The sequence below is a fragment of the Euprymna scolopes genome, chromosome 1 (genome assembly GCF_053919585.1).
Source record: "Euprymna scolopes isolate OS-2025 chromosome 1, ASM5391958v1, whole genome shotgun sequence".
Lineage (NCBI taxonomy): Eukaryota > Metazoa > Mollusca > Cephalopoda > Sepiida > Sepiolidae > Euprymna > Euprymna scolopes.
This window is the reverse complement of record NC_136482.1, coordinates 197,917,474-197,940,798: the sequence shown is the minus strand read 5'-3', so window position 1 is coordinate 197,940,798 and position 23,325 is coordinate 197,917,474. Positions and strand designations below refer to the sequence as shown.

The following is a 23,325-nucleotide window of genomic DNA, read 5'->3' as shown; positions in this document are numbered from 1 at the left end:
ATGACATGGCTTTCTGCAGCAACGCATTTCAAGCATTTGCACATAAATGGTGAGTTCACTTGCGATTCCGTTGTGCGTATGCTCCAGCCAGGAATGGCATAGCGGAGCAGTGTCACCGTACAGTGAAACGAATAGCTAGAATGCACTGTCCCATACAGGAAGCTGTCTACTGGTATAACATCACACCAAGAGACGACACATCTCCCTTCACTGCGCCTGCCAACAGGATTTATCGATACGAAGTTCGAGTAAAGGAGACCAATCTCACAACTGCGTCCACAGATCCGAAGGACAGTTCTTACCAGGTTGGAGATCGCATGTGGGTCAAAAGACCGCAAAATCGATGTACCACGAGGTTCGGCAAGGGTGAGGTGACCAAGGTAATCAGCCCTCAATCGATTTTGGTGGACGGTGTGCCTGGCCACGTGAAAGATCTGCGCCCTCGCCATTATGTTGTTACATCAGAGGAAGAGGAAGACAGTACAATGTCTTCCGAACGAGCAGAGAGTATAATGCAGGACGATGAAGAGCCATATAATGCACATACGGAAGAAGCGGAAGAGGGACAACCTGTCTTGCCTTTACGAAGGAGTACCCGACAAAGATGGATACTGTCCCCCCCTGTCCCTGCCCTGATTGTGAAACACCACCTATGGAACAAGCTGGCGGCAATAACGGTGGTAATGAGGAAGATGACAGGGAGGAGAAGCGCTGCTTCCAGTTCTTTGAAGAAGCACCCGACAAAGAAGACTGCCCCCATGCCCTGTTTGTGATCATGAGATCAGGGGGGAGTGTAGCAGAATTAGCAGTAACCAAAATGAAAAATAGAGCTTACCTCGGATACGTCTGTTTTGGGTTGTGCGAAAGAGAGAGTTCCAATATGGCGTCCATGGGCTTTTATTAGCGTTTACCTAATGTAATTATCGTTGAAGCACGTCTGCTCTCATGCGATTATGCGAATATGTCGTTCCCGGCCGCTATAAAGGCAGGACACTGGAAAGGAGAGGGGGCGTTCTGCAGATTGTGTGTAGGTGATTCTGGCGAGTAGATTTTGCTTGTTACGACCCACGTGTCTGCGAGAAGCGAGTTTTTTGTTCCGTCTGTTTTTAGTTGTATTGTTTTTTTTTTTTGCCTACTACATTTTTGTTTTATTTTATGATGTTTTTTTTATTCAATTGTAAAATTAAAGTACAGAATAGGTACAAAACACCCTCCCCTCCCCATATTTAGAATGGCTTTTGAAATAATAACGTTATTATTTCAGCACGGATCAATAAGTGCACTTCTACCAAAAAGTTCAAATGAGACGATCATCGGAGAAGTTCCGATAATTGCTCAAAAATTGCAAATTAAACAAAGTACTGGTAAAAAAAACAAACAAACAAAAATATCACACACACCGAATAAATGTCATGGTGAAACTTTTAGCAAAGCTTTGCTATTCCCAATGATATTTTATGGTACCGTTTGTTTAGTAAATTGTTAGGTGAAAGTAAAATTTAAAAAGGAAAATTATCTCTACTCTAAAATCTGTATTATTTATTAAAATTTTTAAAATTCTTTCTTTGCGGATATTCTTAAAGGTTGTTGACACGTAATATCCTGAAAACGTAGATATGGCAATTTTTATGTTCGATGATAAACAATTCGATCAAATTAAATTATTGTGGTTATTGTCAACATTATTATCTTCTCATAAATCACGTTATTTTACTAAAATAAACACTTGTTTGACAAAAATTAAAATACCAGATTCAAAAATATATTTTAGGAGTTATATTTATGCGGAGATTCACATTTCTTTTTTTTTTTTACACAAAGCATGACGGAATCGTTATTTTTTTATTTGTTGCAGTAAAAATTAACTTTTTTTGATGTTTAAGATTATTTAAAAAGTTATTAAAAAGCATTTTTAAGTGTAAAAATCAAAAAATAAAATAAATTACCTTACATTCCGGGAATTCAATATTCAATACAAATATATATATATATATATATATATATATATATAAAGAAAAGGAGGAAAACGGGTATAATTCGTTTTTTCTTAAAAATAGAAAATTTGTTTTTTCTTAATGTTCCTTCAGTGAATTGATACAAGTTTTGTTTTGCGTGTCTAATTAATTAAGAAAAATATATAGATATATAAACAATTCAAATTACAAGATGAAAAAACACAATTTAAACGTGATATTATTTAAAGAGAAAATAAACTGCTAAAGAACTATTTAGGTTATCGTTAAACGGTGTAATTATTATTTCGTTCCTCGTGTAAAAATGTCTGGTCATTAGTTAAGTATGCTGAATTGTTTTCCTATCAAGTTTATACTATATTTTTGCTAATTTCCATGTTAAATTTATTTCAAACAATAAAACTATGAAGTTATACAAATCAGGTTTATTTGTTAAGACTGAACATTTCATTATTATTTCGATTAGTCGAACTTAACACCAACGATAAGAACATTTGTCCGAATAATCCAAATAATCTTAAAAAATGACGAAACTCAAAATTTCACATTAATAGGCAATCTGCTATCTCAAGAGATAATGACATTCGCCTTGGTGTTTCACCGGATTGTCTTTCGACATATTTGAGCGTGGCCCTAAAGCCCTATTCGGATATACCAGTCTCTGCCACATGGACACAGGTCAAACGTTTTGGTAAGGTCGATAAAGGCGATGTTGAGAAGCATCTGCTACTCACGACATTTCTTCTTAAACTGACCAATGGAGAAAATCATATCCAAAGTGGATATCTCGCTCCTGAAACTGTGGCGAAAATTGTGGGAACGCAGACTTACCTCTTAAACGGCCTCGGTGTGCGCTTTGCCGAGGCAGTGTCATGATGCTGAAAAGGGTCCCAGATGGCGCCTGCGACCTTATATAACAATGCAATCTCGCAGAATCTCGTGTGCTCTCGTGCACATATACAAATTTGGAGGACTCTGTCTTTTATAAAAACAGGCCACTGGAGCAGATGGGAAAGACATGAAAACGAGTCTATGGAAAGTACCGACGGACGACGCTGCTGTGCTGCAGTGAGCTGAGGTTTTGTGCACTCTTTTTTTCTTTGCAACAACAGAAACCACACTAGGACTCTGGATAGATGCGCTCTGCTAGGACCTGAAGTCTGGCAAGAAACACTCTGGCAAAGACCTTGCCAATGATGCTTAGCAGGGAGATTCCTTGGTAATTATTGCAGTTGCTGTGATCTCCTTTATTTTTTATGCAGTGTGGATGATCTTTGCATTGCGCATATCTCGGGGCACCTTTCCTTTCTTCCAGCAGAAGTACATGAGCTCATGCAGTGGTTTAAACAGGGTCTGCTTGCCACATTTGACTATTTCAGGTGGCAGGAACTATTGCACAATATAGTATGTGTTTGTGTACACGCGCCTGTATATGAGAGTTCTTGTGTATGTAAGAGTTCGTTAAGATATAACGAGTATTCATTCTTATGCAAGAGTAAATTAAAGCATACGTGTAGGGATTCGTTGAATGTTCATTCCTACCTTGAAAGAATGCATGGCTGTCGAGGCATATGTAGAAAAATTGCTTATATCACATCGTAAGCTAGTCGAAAAAAGGAAGCGTATTGTCACATCGACGAGAGAGAGAGAGAGAGAGAGAGAGAGAGAGAGAGAGGGAGGGAGGGAGGAAGGGAAAGAGAGAGAGAGAGAGAGAGAGAGAGAGAGAGAGAGAGAGAGAGAGAGAGAGAGAGAGGGGGGGGAACAGGAAATAGAGAACACCACCTGTTGGGCAAATGAGGATTACAGAGGCAGGTAATTGGTGCGTTATTTAAAGGTCTATGAATGTATGTGTATAAGCTACTACAATATGGTTGTCTTCAAGTCTAACGTAAACAAGTTCTTGATGAGCTGTTCCACTTGTTAATAAATTTACTGAATTTCCATTACTGGAGTGCCCCAGGGGTCTATTCTTGGACCTCTATTGTTCCTGATATTTATTAATAACCTCCCCGACAAAACTGCCTCTGAGATGGGTATATATGCTGATGACACTACACTCTATAACAGACATGACAGGAAAACAAATGAACACATATCTAAAGAAATGCCAAAAACACTAGAGGATGACCTCCAATCTGTAGTGGAATGGGGACATAAATGGATGGTCACATTCAATGCTGCCAAGACTAAACTGGTTTCCTTATTGAAGGAAACCAGTTTAGTCTTGGCTACAAGAAACCTTCTCTGCTACCAATAGCAATGGCCAGTGACTCCCTGTCTGAGAGTACATCTTTCAAACTGCTTGGCCTAACGTTCACAGGAAACATGAGCTGGAACAATTATATTGAAAACATTGCTAGGGTCGCTGCAAAAAATATAGGCTCTCTCTACCGTGCTAGAAAACTACTGACACCTGAAAGTATTCTGTATCTCTATTAGGCCACCATTCGCCTATATATGGAGTATTGTTGTCACATCTGGGCTGGTGCGTCTACTACTAGTCTCTCGCACCTAGACAAGGTTAAAAAAAGAGTCACAAATCTGATAGGCCCTGAACTGGCATCTAAGCTTCAGCCTCTGTCCCATCGACGAAACGTTGCATCCCTCTGCTTGTTCTACAAGTATTTTAATGGTGAATGCTCTGACGAACTGCAGACACTTGTGCCCCCACGACGCAGACACCCTCGACAAACCCGACAGGCAGCTAAATCCCACCCCCACACAGTAGGGATCCCTAGATGTAAAAGATCTTTCTACTCCAGTAGTTTCTTCCCCAGAACCGCTAGACTCTGGAATTCCATTCCAGGATCCTGCTTCCCTAACTGTACTGACATGCAGAAGTTCAAGTGCAATGTGAACCAACATCTTGCTGCCCAAATCCCTGCATAGTGCCCCAGTAGTTGCTGACCCTGATAGTAGCCCCCTACACCAAAGTGGCAATGTGCCTTGTTTGGGGTGAAAATGTAATAATAAAAAAAAAATTACTAACGATTACTACATTGCCCAATTTCTACTGTACACGGTAACCCTTATCAAGGCCAAGAGGCCACTCGAGGATAAGTGGTGATGCCTGTGTAAAAAAAAAACTTCAGTGTGTTTACGTATGTAGGAGCGTGTGTCTGATAGTAGAGACAGGGCAAAGGGTTACTGTCTCGTGGTAAGAAAGAGTAGGTGTGTGTGTGAGTGTGTGTCGGTGTATGCTCTTTAGCATGACAAAGAATGTTCGTTAAGGTACCACACATGGAAACAAATGAGAATTTGAACAATAGCTAGCTTGTTGTACTCACGTTCTGACTGGGGCTCGACCTGTGACATAGAACAAATGAACTATCACCCTCCCTCCCATGCAAACCACTTTCAGCTTATTACAAGTCAATGTAGTTCTCCTCTAATAGGGAAGAGGATGTTGTAATATTAGTATTAACAGCCCCATCTAGTCCTCCTCCCATTCCTCTCCTATATCCCCTCTTCCGCTTTTGGGTTCACCGTCAAGCAGTTCCGGTTTTGTAGACTGAAGGTAGGTGAATAAACCATGTTTTATTGGTCTCCTCACGTCCTCGTCTTATCCCTAACCATACACCCTTATTAATATCACAACACACATTATGTTACCGTCGGAAGAAAAAGATCTTAAATTGTACAACACCCGGACATTCAGAAATGGAGTCGCTAGCAGTAACCCAGAAATCATCTGGCCAAAATTCGAAGAAATATTGCAACCACAATTGAATGTCCACATTGATCGTTTTTATCTGCGCCAATATGAATTAAAGGGAACCAGAGAATATCGATAACTTTCTAGCCAGATGTAAATTACAGACATTCAAGTGCAAATTTTGAGATATCCAGGAAACAGTAACAACTTATAGAGCAGGTCATATCTGGAACGAAGCATCCAGAATTCAAAAATAACTTTTAGAAAAGGGTGAAGATTTGACACTGTGTGAAGCTAAAACCGTAGATCACATGAGACAACTAGCTGAACTAGAGGAACGAAAAGAGCACGAGATATATGCGGTGAAATACTGAAATACAAGCATTGTAAACGATGCAGAGACTTTTATTCAAGTGGAAAATGTCCAGCATGGGATAACATACGTTCACTTTGTGAACAGAAAAATCATTGGGCCAAAGTCTGCACCAAAAAAAAAATAAGGAAGCAGCAAGGCATGTGTCGTGGGGGCAAGAAAAACTGCCTTCCCCAACTCCACCGCTTTATATACAATAAAATAAGCTTGTGTCATTTCTAGCATGAGCGACAGAAGAAAAGAAAGGAGAGTGGACGAATAGCCACACCTAAAAGGCAAGGCCAGCTGACCTACTTATGTCTCCTTTCCCCAGCATCCTCGCTGTTAAAGGAAATACACATAAAAATTAATCTTTTATGATTAAAAGCTAAATGATTGTCTTTTTGTTTCAGACGGAATGAATTAAAATACAATTTTCAAACTTCTAAACTAAGTTTGATTTGTAAAAATTTCGTCTGGAATTAATGACCTTCATTTATTCATTTTCTGAGAGCGACGTCACTTGTAACACCCTGTCTCCACAAAGAAAGCGGTTTTCGGCCAAAAAAAAACTCAAGCCGGCTAGGGGGCTACAAGTCCCCGAATTTGGAGATCCACTCACTTGCCGAAGGATCTCATGCGGTAGCAGCAACGGTCAGGAAACACCCCAGAACCAGAACCAGCGCCGATGCAGCAACAGCAGTAATTCAAAGATCCCTTTTCAGGACTAGGTTCCCATGAAAGACCTACCACTTTGTTTACTCTGTTAGCACCTCCTGCCTGCAGCCTCCAGCTTCCTGCATCTCCTGCCTGCAGCTTCTTACACCTCCTGCTTGCAGCCTCAGCTTTCTGCACTGCACCTGCATCTCCCGCCTGCAACCTCGCTTGCGCCTTGCACCTCTGGCCCGCTACCTGTCTTGCACCTCTGGTCCGCTACCTCGCTTGTGCCTTGCACCTCTGGTCCGCTACCTCGCTTGCACCTTGCACCTCTGGTCTGCTACCTCACTCGCACGTTGTTCCTCTGGTTTGCAATCTGGCTTCCTACCGGTCGTCCGTTCCTAAACACTGATCCCTCCGTTATCAGTGCCGTCCGTCCTTTAACACTGACCCCGACCTCTCAGTGTCCACCATTCGATCCGGATCGCTCTGACGCCCAGCTGACCGTTCCATACCCAGCGAGCACCCTCTGAACCACACTACGTCTAGAGTACCAGTCTGGACCTCCAGACCTTGTCTCCAGTGACGTGCGACCTTCTAGGCCACCAGCACCCAGATTAAACGATTTTTGCTTCTTCTATTCAAAATAAAAGGCGAACCCTCATCTTTAACCAAACAATCTGTGTCTGTCATTCTTCTTTGCCTTTATGCTGTTTACCTTTTGCCTGTGTCTATTTTGTTAGTTGTTGGGTCGATTGTCTCCGGACGACTGGCCCCGGCAACAAGGGGTGACCCCGACGTGATACTCAACATAGGCAAAAACAGCTGGCAGAGAAGATTGCTAAAAATACAGACGGACTCGACGCGACTTTCGACACGGGCAAACAACTGACACAGAAGATGGCGGAAGGCACCGAAGAACACGAAATTAACTCATCAACTCCCTTCATTCAACTACCGCCATATAACCCCGTGAACACCAGGAGTTGGTTTATTCAACTTGAGGCGATTTTCGCATCCATGAGAGTCACACGGCAGGACACCAAATATGCCGCAGTAGTACAGGCCCTACCTGCAGCCGTCGTGGAAGAAGTGGAGGACATCCTGATGAATACACCCGAACACCCCGTACACCCACCTCAAAGATGCCATCCTCAAGCGCACAGGCCGCTCAGATGAAGATCTCATCAGAGACCTGTTCTCTCATGTGTCTCTCGGCGACAGAACTCCATCCCAGCTCTTGCGGCTTATGAAGAGTCGCCTCAGAAACAGCACTATGGCCGAGCCTATTCTCCAAGGCCTATGGATGGATCGGTTGCTCTCGAACATCACTCAAGTGTTGGCCCTGGTTCCTATAGAAACTCCCCTGGAAGTGTTCGCCGATTCAGCAGACAAGGTCTATTCCCGGGGCCATGAAAGAGTCCACCAAGTGGACGACACCCACGAAGGAGTCCACCAAGTGGAAAGGACTCACCGAAGAGATCACCAAGGCGATAATAGTCCTCAAAACCTTGCACGGCGCTTCGAAGAGGAGATGGCCCAGATGAGAGCCAAACTCCAAGAACTGAAACTCACCTTACTTCAGAGGCAACGAAACCCAGACACCCACGCTTGTGGTCGAAGCCCAGCCCCACGCACGCATTATAGAAGCTGTACCCGCAGTTCGAGCCAGAGACGGAACTATAACCCCAACGAATGCTGGTACCATCAATGTTTCGGGGACCAAGCTCGCAAGTGTCAACCTCCCTGTACACGCCAAAGGACACAGGGAAACGAATAAACCAGCAGGCAGCGGCGACGATCCCTGCTGGGGCACACATGCATAGTCGTCTTTTTTATGTGTGGGACCATAATAACGGCCTAAGATTTTTAGTCGACACCGGTGCAGCCATCAGCGTCGTACCACCCACCAACAAGTCAAACCTAAGACCGACCCCATTTCAACTTCGGGCAGCAAACAGTTCCATTATAGAAACCTACGGGAACCAAGAACTAACACTAAATATTAACCTTAGGCGTGACTTCAAGTGGTCATTCATTGTGGCAAATGTCAAAACCCCCTTGCTCGGTGCCGATTTCCTAGCACACTACAACTTGACCGTCCACATGAAGACAAGGACCCTATCCGACAACACCACATCTCTCAAGGTTATAGGGACCCCATCAAGTTGCAACACAACCGGGATTAGCGTAGCAACACAACACGACCCACGCTACGCGGAAATCCTGTGCCGGTACAAGGACATCACTCAGCCTATCAAGCCTACCGATGCAGGAGAACATCAGACCTAGCACCACATAAAGACCACTGGACAACCCGCATTCGTTGGCCACGACGACTCCCCCACACAAGCTGGCATATGCCAAGAAGGCTTTTGAAGAGATGTTGGCGGACAACACCATCCGTCCCTCAGACAGTCCATATACATCGCCACTACATTTGGTACCCAAGCCTGATGGGGAGTTCAGAGTCTGCGTGGACTACCGAAAACTAAACGCGTCTACAGTGCCCGACCGGTATCCAGTTCCACACATTCACGACTTCGCATCAGGCCTACAGGGGGCTCGTATCTTTTCAAAGATCGACCTGACCAAGGCATATTACCAGGTACCAGTTGCCCCAGAGGACATACATAAGACAGCCGTTACAACCTCTTTCGGACTGTTCGAATTCTTAACAATGCCCTTTGGACTACGTAATGTAGCCCAGACTTTACAAAGGCTTATGGACGAGGTTCTGCGTGGCCTGCCATACGTCTACGCCTACATAGACGACATCTTGGTGGCCAGCAGAGATGTGGAGACCCACGCAAAACACCTGGAAGAAGTGTTTCGCCGTCTGAAACACTATGGACTCCGAATCAACCCAGACAAGTGCGAATTCGGAGCACAGCACATAGACTTCCTAGGACACCACACCGATGCTCATGGGATCACTCCACTTCCGGCGAAAATAGAAGCGATACGGGATTTTCCCATGCCAACATCCATAAAACAACTACGACGTTTCTTGGGCATGGTAAACTTTTACCGACGTTTCATCCCAAAATGCTCAGATCTCCTCACCCCCCTGACAAACTTCCTCCAGAGAAAAAACAAATCCATCACTCTGGAAGGGGAACAAGTAAAAGCTTTTTACGCAGCAAAAGCTGCTTTAGCAAACTTCACAAAGTTGGCACACCTGAACGAGGACACCCGGACGCACATATATCTCACTACAGATGCCTCAGATACTGGAGTAGGAGCTGTCGTGGAACAGGAGAGTGAAGACCAACGCAAACCTATAGCCTTCTTCTCGGCTAAACTTTCACCAGCTCAGTCGAGATATAGCACTTTCTCCAAAGAGCTTCTAGCAATCTACCTCGCTATCAAGCACTTTCGCCACCTACTCGAGGGCCGCAGTTTTACTGTTTTAACAGACCATAAACCCCTGACAACTTCTCTGTCTAACAACTCAGACAAATATTCTGCCCGTGAGATCAGGCACCTGGACTACATCTCCCAGTTTACCTCCGACATTTAATATGTCAAAGGCGAAAATAACACTTGCTGATGCCTTGTCCAGGTCCAACAGCAACGCCATGGAAGACAGCCCGCTCAGCCAGGACCGGATAGCAGAGGCACAGGACTCCGATGCAACCCTCCCAGATGTGTTGGCAAACACATCCCTGCAGTTAAAGGAATTCCCGGCCCCCTTCAGTAGCAGAACCATTTACTGTGACACCAAACTGAGCCATCCCAGACCTTACATACCTCCAGCACTCCGGAGGCAGATCTTCAACCATCTCCACGGGATGTCACACCCCAGCAAACGGGCCACAGGAAAACTTATCACCGACCGCTTTATGTGGCCGAATATGAACTCGGACATCCGGAATTGGGTGTCAACGTGTCTTGAGTGCCAAAAATGCAAGGTACACAGACACACAAGATCCCCACCAGGCACATTCAGCAATCCCGACGCTCGCTTCAGTCATATTCATATCGACATAGTCGGGCCTCTCCCAATGTGCCAGAATTACCAACACCTCCTCACTGTTGTGGCCGTTTTTCCAGGTGGCCAGTGGCAGTTCCGATCAGAGACACCTCGGCTAACACAGTAGCAAAGGCCGTCCTTCAAGAGTGGATTGCAGTATTTGGTGTGCCCGGCATTATCACCACAGACCGCGGTGCACAGTTTCAGTCCCTACTCTTCCAGGAGTTTACCCAAATACTTGGCGTCAAGCACATCAAGACCACAGCCTATCACCCTTGCGCCAACGGCCTCGTGGAAAGATTTCACCGGACACTGAAGGCTTCTCTGACCACAAGACACTCCACCAACAACTGGGTGGACGAGCTACCTCTGATCCTCTTGTCAATCCGAAACTCACTGAAAGAGGACCTAGGTTATGCCCCAGCAGAAGTAGTCTTCGGCACGACACTTTCTCTACCCGGCCAATACTTCGAGGATACCACGCCCAATCTTACTTCGGCAACACTCAAGAGCTATGCCATAAAATGTCCCAACTCCAGTACTCACCACCCAGGCAACCATCATCACCAACCGTCCATGTCCCTCACCAGCTGCAGGATTGCAAATATGTCTTCATACGGAATGATGCAGTAAAGAGACCACTAATATCAACATACCAAGGTCCATTTAAAGTCTTGCAGCGTACTGAAAAACATCTGACCATCAACCGAGGAAATCGAAACGACACCATTTCTATCGACAGGGTTAAACCAGCTTTCCTGGAAAAGACATCGCAAGGGGCAGAACCCGCCTTAACTCACCCAGATGCCGAACCAGCCCCAACAATAACACAATCGCAGCCAGCTCGCCAAGAGACAGACCCAACTCCAGAAGTGTCCAGCCCTCCCACCAAACACACCAGGCGTGGAAGAAAGGTTACCTTTCCAAGTAGATATAAGACGTACATCTACTACTAGTGGATTATACCCAAGTATCCAGGGAGAGGGCATGATCGAAAACCATCATATACATACATCCCCTCACTGGGACAGTACATCATATTTGTAATTGAGTATGATCAATTATCCAGGGAGAGGGCCTTGTCGTGGGGGCAAGAAAAACTACCTTTCCCCACTCCACCGTTTTATATACAATAAAATAAGCACGCGTCATTTCTAGCATGAGCAACAGAAGAAAAGAAAGGAGAGTGGACGAATAGCCACACCTAAAAGGCAAGGCCAGCTGACCTACTTATGTCTCCTTTCCCCAGCATCCTCGCTGTTAAAGGAAATACACATAAAAATTAATCTTTTATGTCTTTTTGTTTCAGACGGAATGAATTAAAATACAATTCTCAAACTTCTAAAATAAGTTTGATTTGTAAAAATTTCGTCTGGAATTAATGACCTTCATTTATTCATTTTCTGAGAGCGACGTCACTTGTAACACCCTGTCTCCACAAAGAAAGCGCCTTTCGGCCAAAAAAGTCAAGCCGGCTAGGGGGCTACAAGTCCCCGAATTTGGAGATCCACTCACTTGCCGAAGGATCTCATGCGGTAGCAGCAACGGCCAGGAAACACCCCAGAACCAGAACCGATGCAGCAACAGCAGTAATTCAAAGATCCCTTTTCAGGACTAGGTTCCTACGAAAGACCTACCACTTTGTTTACTCTGTTAGCACCTCCTGCCTGCAGCCTCCAGCTTCCTGCATCTCCTGCCTGCAGCTTCCTGCATCTCCTGCCTGCAGCCTCCAGCATCTCCTGCCTGCAGCTTCCTGCACCTCCTCCCTGCAGCCTCAGCTTTCTGCACTACACCTGCATCTCCCGCCTGCAACCTCGCACCTCTGGTCCGTTACCTCGCTTGCGCCTTGCACCTCTGGCCCGCTACCTGTCTTGCACCTCTGGTCCGCTACCTCGCTTGTGCCTTGCACCTCTGGTCCGCTACCTCACTTGCGCCTTGCACCTCTGGCCCGCTACCTCTCTTGCACCTCTGGTCCGCTACCTCACTTGTGCCTTGCACCTCTGGTCCGCTACCTCGCTTGCGCCTTGCACCTCTGGTCCGCTACCTCGCTTGCACCTTGCACCTCTGGTCCGCTACCTCGCACCTCTGGTCCGCTACCTCGCTTGCACCTTGCACCTCTGGTCTGCTACCTCACTCGCACGTTGTTCCTCTGGTTTGCAATCTGGCTCCCTACTGGTCGTCCGTTATCAGTGCCGTCCGTCCCTTAACACTGACCCCGACCTCTCAGTGTCCACCATTCGATCCGGATCGCTCTGACGCCCAGCTGATCGTTCCATACCCAGCGAGCACCCTCTGAACCACACTACGTCCAGAGTACCAGTCCGGGCCTCCAGATCTTGCCTCCAGTGACGTGCGACATTCCAGGCGACCAGCACCCAGATTAAACGATTTTTGCTTCTTCTATTCAAAATAAAAGGCGAACCCTTGTCTTTAACCAAACAACCTGTGTCTGTCATTCTTCTTTTGCCTTTTTGCTGTTTACCTTTTGCCTGTGTCTATTTTGTTAGTTGTTGGGTCGATTGTCTCCGGACGATCGGCCCCCTCAACACATGTGTCAACATAACATGGAAATAAATAAATAGTAAACTAGGACACCGAGAAATACAAAGGAACCAGTACAAGCATCAGAATCACAGCAACCGTGTGCATTGTAAATGCCTCTGATAGGCAATGAAGGGATATTTAATAAGTTTCATCTCTATCCACAAACAAAGTGATCATCGGTGAGATATTTTTTTAAACCTTATAATCAATTTTTCCAACCTCCCAGGCACCCACTTTCTGAAATCTAAAGGTGATACAGCAGCGGAGGGCAATACACTTACATTGTGTAGCTTCCAGAAGATGTTCCCACACCTAATAAGTGCAGCAGGAGGCTATTCCTCGGTGCAACAAAGGATAAACCAAATGTTTTAACAGCATATAATGGTTCTAATATAAAACAGCACGGATCCATAAAAATAACTTGTTCACATAAAAGAAAATGAAAGACACCCAAGTTCTTTGTTGCAACAACAGAAACGCCTACTATCACAGGACTAGAAGATATCAATAATAATAATAATAATAATGAAAACTATATAACAACAGGACTACTTAAACCAGAGACCTTAAACTGGTAATTCTACATTGTGCAATCCAGGAATCCCCAGTTTCAAGAGGATAAACGCAGGATCTGATAAATATGTACCCAGACTGTTTTGACAGTATCACTAATTTTGAGGGTGAATATCATATTGTCCTGAAACCAGACAACCATCCCAACATACACAAAGAAAATGTCCCATACGCATGAGGGAAGAAATCAATTGCAGAATATGGTTAAACAAGGTGTCATACGAAATCCATTGCAGAATATGGTAAAACAAGGTGTCATACGAAATCCATTGCAGAATATGGTAAAACAAGGTGTCATACGAAATCAATTGCAGAATATGGTAAAACAAGGTGTCATACGAAATCCATTGCAGAATATGGTAAAACAAGGTGTCATACGAAATCCATTGCAGAATATGGTAAAACAAGGTGTCATACGAAATCAATAGCAGAATATGGTAAAACAAGGTGTCATACGAAATCCATTGCAGAATATGGTAAAACAAGGTGTCATACGAAATCAATAGCAGAATATGGTAAAACAAGGTGTCATACGAAATCCATTGCAGAATATGGTAAAACAAGGTGTCATACGAAATCCATTGCAGAATATGGTAAAACAAGGTGTCATACGAAATCAATAGCAGAATATGGTAAAACAAGGTGTCATACGAAAAGTAACCGAGTCTACAGAATGGCCCAGCAGCTTGGTTTATGTGCGTAAATGCAATGGAAAACTCCGCCAATGAAAGATTTAAACAAGGCCATCATGTGCTGTCATTACAAGACCCCTACAATTGAAGAACTTGCACATAAACTCTCTGGTGCCAAATATCTTACTAAATTTGATGCTAATAATGGCTATTGGTCCATCAAACTCGATGCCGTCTCACAACTGTTTACTACCTTCAACTCCCATTTTGGAAGACTGTTTTCAATGGATGCCTCTTTGTCTCGTGATGTCTATCCAGAAGATAGAAATGATCCTGGAGACGTACCTTGGCACTCTAGAGTTAATTGATGATGTCTTTGTTTTTAGAGGACCCCAAGAAGAGCATGACAAGACCCTTCACAATTTGATGAGGATTATACACAAGAAAGAACTTTGTTTCAACCGTGAAAAGTGTGCCATTAATGAGAAACAAGCTCAGTTCTTTGGTGCAATCTACGATCAAAATGGTATGTACCCTGATCCCAGCAAGGTAACAGAAATAAATCACTAGGGCTTTCACAACAGAATATTCTTTTCATTGTTTTGACTCTCGAGTATATATCCGACATAATTAGACACAGTTAATTAACCGAGAACCACGTCACTCTATATAAAAGCATATAAGATATCAACGTATACACACTCGAGAGTCAAAGCAATGAAAAGAATATGCTGTTGTCCTATGCCTAATCATCATGTATATTACACGTTTCATTCTAAACCCGTCCGATCTCACAGCACCATGTCGAGAGATCTAAAAAAAAAAAAAGACGTTGAGTACCAGTGGACAGAAAATCACCAGAGACTCTCCAGCAAATCAAGAATCTAAATTGCAAGGATATGTTGCTGTCGTACTTTGACCCTGCAAAGCAAACGTCATCCGATTCGATGCATCAAGTGGAGGACTTAGTTGAATGAAGCCAGCAATTTTAGAGCGATGGATAACATAGAGGTGAAAGCTTGTGGAAAGATAGATACCGAAATTGTAGCAAGGCAAATACCGCTATGCCTTAGAGTGATTGTGCGCCCTAGACTAGTTGAATGATGTTATAGACCAGCTGGGAGGAGATTCAGTCTGCATGCAGCTTTATTAAAAGGCAGACTGGTAGAAGGATACAACTGATGAAAAGGTGCTGCGCATGATACGGAAATAAATAGGGAGACTCTCTAAGGAGTTATTGGCATATAAATAGGGGATCAGAATGGTTGAGAAGGAGCGACGCTCGCAGCCTTACTTTGTTAGAAATAGGTGGAGTAATCGCTGCTTGGTTACACAAATAGATTATAGTATCTATATTAATGTTAAGCAACTCGATTCCACGACGAAGGGACCAATTTGGCTTTAAAACGGGAACTACAATGCTTATCAAGTGTTGACTTGAAGAACTAAGAGACCTCATCAGAAAATTCAGCTTGAAGATAACGTTAATTCCATCAGAAGACAAAACGAATGGACTGATTTGTGTGATGAAAACCTGACTATGGGGAAAGACCGATGTGATTTTTTGCATGCTGTGGCGAAGATCTGAGGAACCTGCATAATATGCACCAATTTGGAAAGGAAAGTGAGTCCTAACATACAAATGATGTTCGTGAGGTGGTAGAGCAAATTAAGGAGTATCAATGCCTTGACTCTGCGTCGTCGTAGCATTAAAAAGGGAAATTGCGTGAAACAAAAAATTGGCAGCGATTGGGTTCTGATATCGCACATAAACAACATGAACCATATTAAAATATGATTGACTGTGGACCTGGGAGAGTGGCGATGTGGGTGATAATTAAACCAAAAACGGCAAATGAGGTAATGAAATTTGCTAAATATAATATGGTATAATATGGCACTAAGGACTGGCCAAGACGAAACGCCAGTGCCACATTGATCTGTTTTTATGTACGAATGGTGACATCCACTGGCTACAATGGAGAAAGCAAAACATGCGCAAGTGAAGATCACGGTGAGTGAAGAGGTGTGGGTAAAACCGCTCATTCCTCGCTATACAACCGAATGGGGGGGGGAGGCAGACAATAATTGAAATAATCTCAAAGAACAAGGTCACATTTGATGGAGTGCCATGTCACATCTGAGATATACGGCGCTTTCTTTCCAGTAAAGAGGACGTCGATTAAGTTCCTCAAGAAGAAAAGCTACGACGATCGCACCGCAAATGAAGACATTCCGCTTGTATAATGGAATATGAGACTAATTATTGATCTTGAAGATCAACTGGGCGTTTTATTAAATGCTTTAACGGAAAATTTGGCAAAAATCTGTTTCCATGCAGCCTGTAGTGTATGTTGGTAAACAAAAAGAGAAGAAAAGAAACGTATCAGTTTGTTTGCGCCTTCTGTCTTTCTTAAATCGGGATGATAATCATGAGCACAAAAGTTTCCTTTCAATTTGTTTTCCAAGGCATGGGCGTCTGCTGTCCTTTTTATTTTTGTTTTGCAAAAGTTATTGATTGATTGGTAGGTGTATCAGAACATTTGTAGCAATTTTTTACATCCCTAACACGAAACTGCGAATAAAATATAAAAAACTCGTAATTTCTCTTTTAAAAGTGGGTTGTTTATTTTCTTTATGGATTATACTTCCAAAATAAACTATTAAAGTTGTTTTAAAAGTAATAGAAATATTTTTTTTATTTAAAAAAAAAAAACAGTAATGAATTTTACGACTCAATATTTTTCAATTTTTAAACTTTAAAAATCTATAAAAATTTTTCTATTGATTCTATTTTTACGATATTTTCAGGGTCACTGTGAAATTTTATGCTCTTTCCGATAAACTGAATATAATATTTTAGACAAACGTTTTTTTTTAATTCACGCCCCCCCATTTTCAAGTGTCTATTAAAAAGTAAATAATTAATTTACTCACCAAAATGTTATATATCACAAACTGAAGAAAAAAGGTCAATAAATAATATATTCAAATTTAAAAAAAAGTAGTGTTTTTTAGAAATTTACCTGTAAAGTTCGAAATTTAAAAGCTTTTTTTAAACAACATTGTTTGTTTTTTTCTTTTGTTTTTTTTAAATGAAACCTTGGTCCTTGCTCCTTTAATTGAAAAAAAAATTAGGGCTTGAATTACATTTTTCGAGGAGTTATAAGCTTGGAAAGACAGGGGGTCGAATATTTCACGCCTCCCATTTTGAAATGTCTATTAAAAAGTAAATAATTAATTTACTCACCAAAGTGTTATATATCACAAATTGAAGAGAAAAGGTCAATAAATAATATATTCAAATTTAAAACAAAAAAGTAGTGTTTTTTAAAAATTTACCTATAAGTCCGAAGTTTAAAACCTTTTTTTTTAAAAACAACTACGTTGTTTGTTGTTTGTTTTTTTTTTAATGAAACCTTGGTCCTTGCTCCTTTAATTGAAAAAAAATTAGGGCTTGAATTACATTTTTCAAGTAGTTATAAGCTTGGCAAGACAGAGGGTCGAATAATTCACGCCTCCCATTTTGAAATGTCTATTAAAAAGTAAATAATTAATTTACTCACCAAAGTGTTGTATATCACAAATTGAAGAGAAAAGGTCAATAAATAATATATTCAAATTTAAAACAAAAAAGTAGTGTTTTTTTTAGAAATTTACCTATAAAGTCCGAAGTTTAAGACCTTTTTTTTTTTTAAAAACACGTTGTTTGTTGTTTTTTTTTAAATGAAACCTTGGCCCTTGCTCCTTTAATTGAAAAAAAAAATTAGGGCTTGAATTACATTTATCGAGGAGTTATAAGCTTGGAAAGTTGGGGTGGAATTATTCACTATTTTTCACGAAATTTCTGACACACCTAATTGATTGGTTCGATAATTTAATTTCATTAACCCAGTCCACCCCGAGTAGGTTAGTGGTATTCCTTAATACATAAACTTTTAATTTTCTTTTTCCCAATAATGTGACGTTTACTAAAAATTCACTTTGAATTTAATCTGCATTCCGTTAACAGTCTTTCTCTTTTGCATTTCTCAGCATTCAATTTCTTCCAAGTATTTAAATTTACTACAGAAATGTTTGAATCCTCATTGAGTTGCATTTTTATTTTTTATCATAAACTTTTATATTGCAATTCTTCGTTATTTTCAGTCTCTGCCAAATACAATCGGGTTTTGTATTTAATTTTATTTCTGCAATGCGTAGCTTTGTGTCCTATTCTTTACATATTAAACAGTTTCTGGATAAATATTAACATCCTCAACCCAATGCAAATTACCACATCGATTACATTGAGACAGGATTTATTCTTAGTTATATGTCCATATGTTTTTCCCTTACGTGTGTTTTATTTTTTATGTGGGGTTTAAATTATCTGTTTGCTTTTTTATCTGCACGACTCCAGCTTCGATATCCATCAAATATTTTTTAATAATTTCTATTTTCTGGCAGTCTTCCGTTAACTTTTGTAGGGTTAGGTTTGATTCATTTACAAATTTTGTTAGGACACACCTCTTAATTTCTGCATCTCGACCAGAAATCAGTCCTTGCGCAAATACTAAACTGTCAAAACTGTCAGCACTGAGTTATGAAAGTTTGAATTCGTCGCAATGTTTATTTACCATGGCTGCATACGTTACGAAGTTATTTTCATAATTTTTCTGAAAATTCATGACCATCGCTTATGGAATAAAAAATTTTTCAAGCTAAATACTTTTGTAAGAATTTCCTATGTCTTGGCAAAAGACAATTCCAATGTTTTACGTGGTAAAATCAAACCCACAAACTTGTTATGCTTGGTCGTCTCTAGTTTTCATCATAGCAAACAGATCTTTTTCTGGTCCGACCACTGTTTGCAATACTAAAAATCTTGATACTGCCGAAAATAAACTTCCAAAGATTTACCTTCTTCTGGTCTGTAGCAGAAATTTTCAATTGTATTCCATATTGGGTCTTGTGAAACTGAAGTGTTATTATCGGTGAATGTTATATTTTTTATGACCAGAGTCAACAGCTTTTTCATGTGCTGTTGATTTTCATATTGCTGGGCCTCTAGCCTCATTAGTTGTTATTGTTTCTGTTGTTTTGTGTCTGAGCGTTTCTAGTGTTTAATAATTGTTGTTGTGTTTAATACTTGTTGTTGTGTTTAATAATTGTTGTTGTGTTTAATAATTGTTGTTGCGTTTAATACTTGTTGTTGTGTTTAATAATTGTTGTTGTGTTTAATAATTGTTGTTGGCGTCCAATTGTTGTTTTGGTAATTGTCTCATTGTACTTTGTATGATGGGCAAAATACAGAACAGAATTTATGGAAATTTATCAAAATCATGTTCGGATAAACCAGGTTTTAGTATTTTTAGAACAACTTTGGAAAAAGGGAAAAAGTAATTTGTTTCCTTCAATAACTTTGCAAACGAACGTTGAACATACAATTTTAAATAACTTGGAACATATTTCTTCCAAAAAGAATGTCTTTTTTATTAGACCAGGTAAACTATATATGTCGAGAGAAATATTCAATATTTTTTCAAAGCAAGTGTCCTTTTCCATAGAGCAGAAAAAAATGTTGACAGTGAAGAAAACGCTGAAATCCGTATTCAATTTTTAGTAAGCCAAAAGTTTGCTGAAACGCATATTTAATGGAGCAAGGCACAAAAACACTAATAGTTCATATTTTTCTTTCTTTTGTATTCTTGGGTGCACCAAGATGAGCAAAGAGAAGGAAAAATATAAAAATATTCTTACTTTCCAGAAGTTTGAAATTCAAACTTTTATACCCATTCAATGATTTGGTTTTCGCGAGTTCTTCTCTCTTTTCACCAGTGTTTTATGAACACTTGCTAAGGATTTTTAAGTTTTCTTATTATCTAATTAGTTCTAGTTCTTCAATCAGATACTTCATAAATTACTGCAGTTTTATACATTTTGCAAAATATTGTGCATTACAATATTATTGGGAGACCCAAACTTATTTGCATCATAGACTTTTCCAGTATAAGTATAATAAGTGTGATAACATTTTCATGAAACAATATCTTAATACCATAGAATCAGCAGAAGTACTAGTAGTAGTACCTATATAAGACACCACCAGATAGTAAACTCCACTTATTTTTATCCAATTCTTGTAACGTTTTCGGTTAATATACCTTTCTTACCCCTAATTCGGATTTCATGTTTCCCTTCAGTGGCCCTAACATTGGGTCCACAAATCTTGCAAATAATTTACGACACCAAAAGTAAGTTGTAAAAATATCAATTGTAAAAGAGTCGTTAATACAAAAATAATTGTAGTGTCGGGAATTACTTTGAAGAAAATTATGTTATTTTGAAATTATGCCAGTATTAGTGATAATTTGTAACTTTCAATTCATTTCAAAATTTATTAAACTCAAGTTATTTTACACAAGTCTGATTGAAAAACTAAAACTACTGAAAAAATGCATCAAAAATAATAATGAGTAAGAAAATTATTTTATTTCGTTTTTGATCATCCGTAGATATTGAAAGGCAGGCTAATTTTGTGTAAAAACAAAACCGATCGTTGTGTTTTTACAACCGAGGAAGGTGAGATATTTATTTTATTAGAATATATTGAAAAATGTAGGTATGGGCAATTCTAATGGCTGCTTAGGTATGGGACCTGGTTTTGAACGCCAGTTAATCATATTTTAAAAATTATCGGTTACTTTTTGATTATATTTAAAAGATTAAAGTATATTTGTCAAAGAAAAAATATAGTGTGAAAAAAAAATACATAAAATAATTTTATCTCAAATCCAAAAACCGTATATTTCATATAAAAATTCATTATGACAAAAATCGTGTTTACATTTTTCTGGCAAGAAAAGTATAAGTTTTCTGGAATTATTTCCAAGTGAAGTATTAATTTAAAGTCTTAAAACAATGAATTAATACAATAAATGTACTTAACTTTTGCTTAAAAGTGTAATAATTATCCAAAAATATTGTCATGGTAGCAACAAAATTAATTTCGCGTTCAAAAAAGTTATGGCAGCAAAATTCAAAGAAGTACGGAAGCACATAAATGACATAATTTCATTATTATATAACAATGTTCCGGCTTATCGAGCATTTTTTTTTTTGCAGTTACAGACCCTTTCCTGCACTTAAAAATTCATAAAAATTCAGGAAATTAATAATTTTTAATGAAAATTTTATTAATTAATGAATTTAATTGTAAGTTACAATGACAATTTATTCATTATAAAAGTTCAATTATTAATAGAATTTAAACTTTCATAAACTTTAAACGGCATAAATGTTAATTAAATTCATTAATTATACTGACAATTTATTCATTGAAAAAAAACGTTAACACTATTATTTATTAATATCTATACAGAATTCAAAGTGGAAAGGAAACAATTTATAATTATTGAAAAAATTAACTTAAAAAAATACAAACTTACGTTTTAATTAATTGGAATGTTTATGTGAAATTTAAAGTCGACTTTACGCAATTTGAAACGTATCTGAAAATGACATCGTGTAGTCAGAGGGAAAAGGTAGGAGGTAGAGGGGGAGGGGGCAAAACGGACAGGTTTCCTTTTCTTTTCAAGAATAGACATCTGTAGTAACCAACATGGAACGTTTGTAATTTTTCCATTTTTTAATTTAATTATTTTTGTATGTTCCTGCTTTTAAATTAATTTAAAAAAAAATTATTGTTCAATATTATATAAAAAATATGTTACGCCAAAAGTTTCACATTTTTGCGAGCAAGGAAATTATTAAAAGCTTCCATATAAAAATTTTCCGAAATCTGTAATTGAAAAAAAAAGTAAAAATATTTTTTGCAATTATAATTTTTTTGTGAAAATTTTAAATAAACAATGCTTAATTCAATGGTAATATAGGTAGTTTGAGAAATTCATTTTTCTTCGAGTTATATCAAATTCATTAATACAGACTTTAGGGGATTTTTCGTAATGTTCCTGTAAAAATTATTTTATTTTTTTTGTAACAAATTACGATGCTTTATTTATATAAAAAAAGCAAAAATAAATTCTTGCGTTTTTTATTTACTACTGAAAACCATAACTTTAGTAAAGATATTTTTTACAAAATAATACATTTCCACTAAGATTTAAATACAAAAAAATTAGTTCATTATATGCCGCGATCATTATTTAATAAATACTGAAAATACTATTAAAATTGGTTAATTTCCTGATTTTTGGAAAATTTTTAAGTAAAGGGAGGGGTAAAAATGTTTATACATTTTGAGCGTCAGCATTCATTTTGCCGGAACCTAATATTAGATAAATATGAGGATTTTCTAAAATTTCGTTTTGTAAACTTTAACATTAAATCATTTAAATCACTTAAAAATACTTATTTCAAAAATTCTTAATTTGCAATTCCAAATATTTTGTTAATAAAAGAAAAATTAATATTAAAAACACAATAATTCTGAATTCAGTTCACCTTTTCATGAATTCACAGAAATTTTTTGCTTCATTTAATATTTCAATTACGATCTATTACTATTTTGTTAAAATTGTAACAAAAATGCAATATGGGAGAGATCATGCACAAAAATATTTCCACTCATATATTTTCAGAAAACCTTATTTAAGAAATTAATACAAAATTGAATAAGTATCGAAAAAAATCGTGAAAATCTCGCCATGAATTTATTTTTAGTAAACCCACGTTTACTAGCGCATACAAATGACCATTACATGAGATCATTTTTAAGGGCTCGATAATCTAAACGCGCTTTTAGATTTTTATTATTTTTCGTACATTGAAAAAATTAAAATATAATTAACAGTTTACTTTGTTTCTTGCTTTAATGTTTGTTGGGAAAATTGTAGTGTGACTACTGCACTCATGGATGCGGGCTGCTAAGAGTAGCATGTGCGAACTGGAAACCCAATCGATGGGACATGAAAAGGCGACAAATCATCAGGTTCGATTGCATCTTAATTTGCATGAAT

The 23,325-nt window shown here is 39.3% G+C and overlaps 1 protein-coding gene across 1 annotated transcript; it reads left to right on the top strand.

Annotated features, from left to right (window-relative positions):
- The first annotated feature begins 8,455 nt into the window (after positions 1-8,455).
- Positions 8,456-8,929, top strand: LOC145282823 (uncharacterized). The gene has a single exon (XM_080132258.1). It carries the CDS (start codon positions 8,456-8,458, stop codon positions 8,927-8,929), a length of 474 nt encoding a protein of 157 aa, XP_079988384.1.
- The last annotated feature ends 14,396 nt before the right edge of the window (positions 8,930-23,325 follow it).

Coding starts and splice junctions, on each gene's coding strand:
- LOC145282823 (XM_080132258.1), top strand. CDS start 8,456: ATGCATAGTCGTCTTTTTTATGTGTGGGACCATAATAACGGCCTAAGA.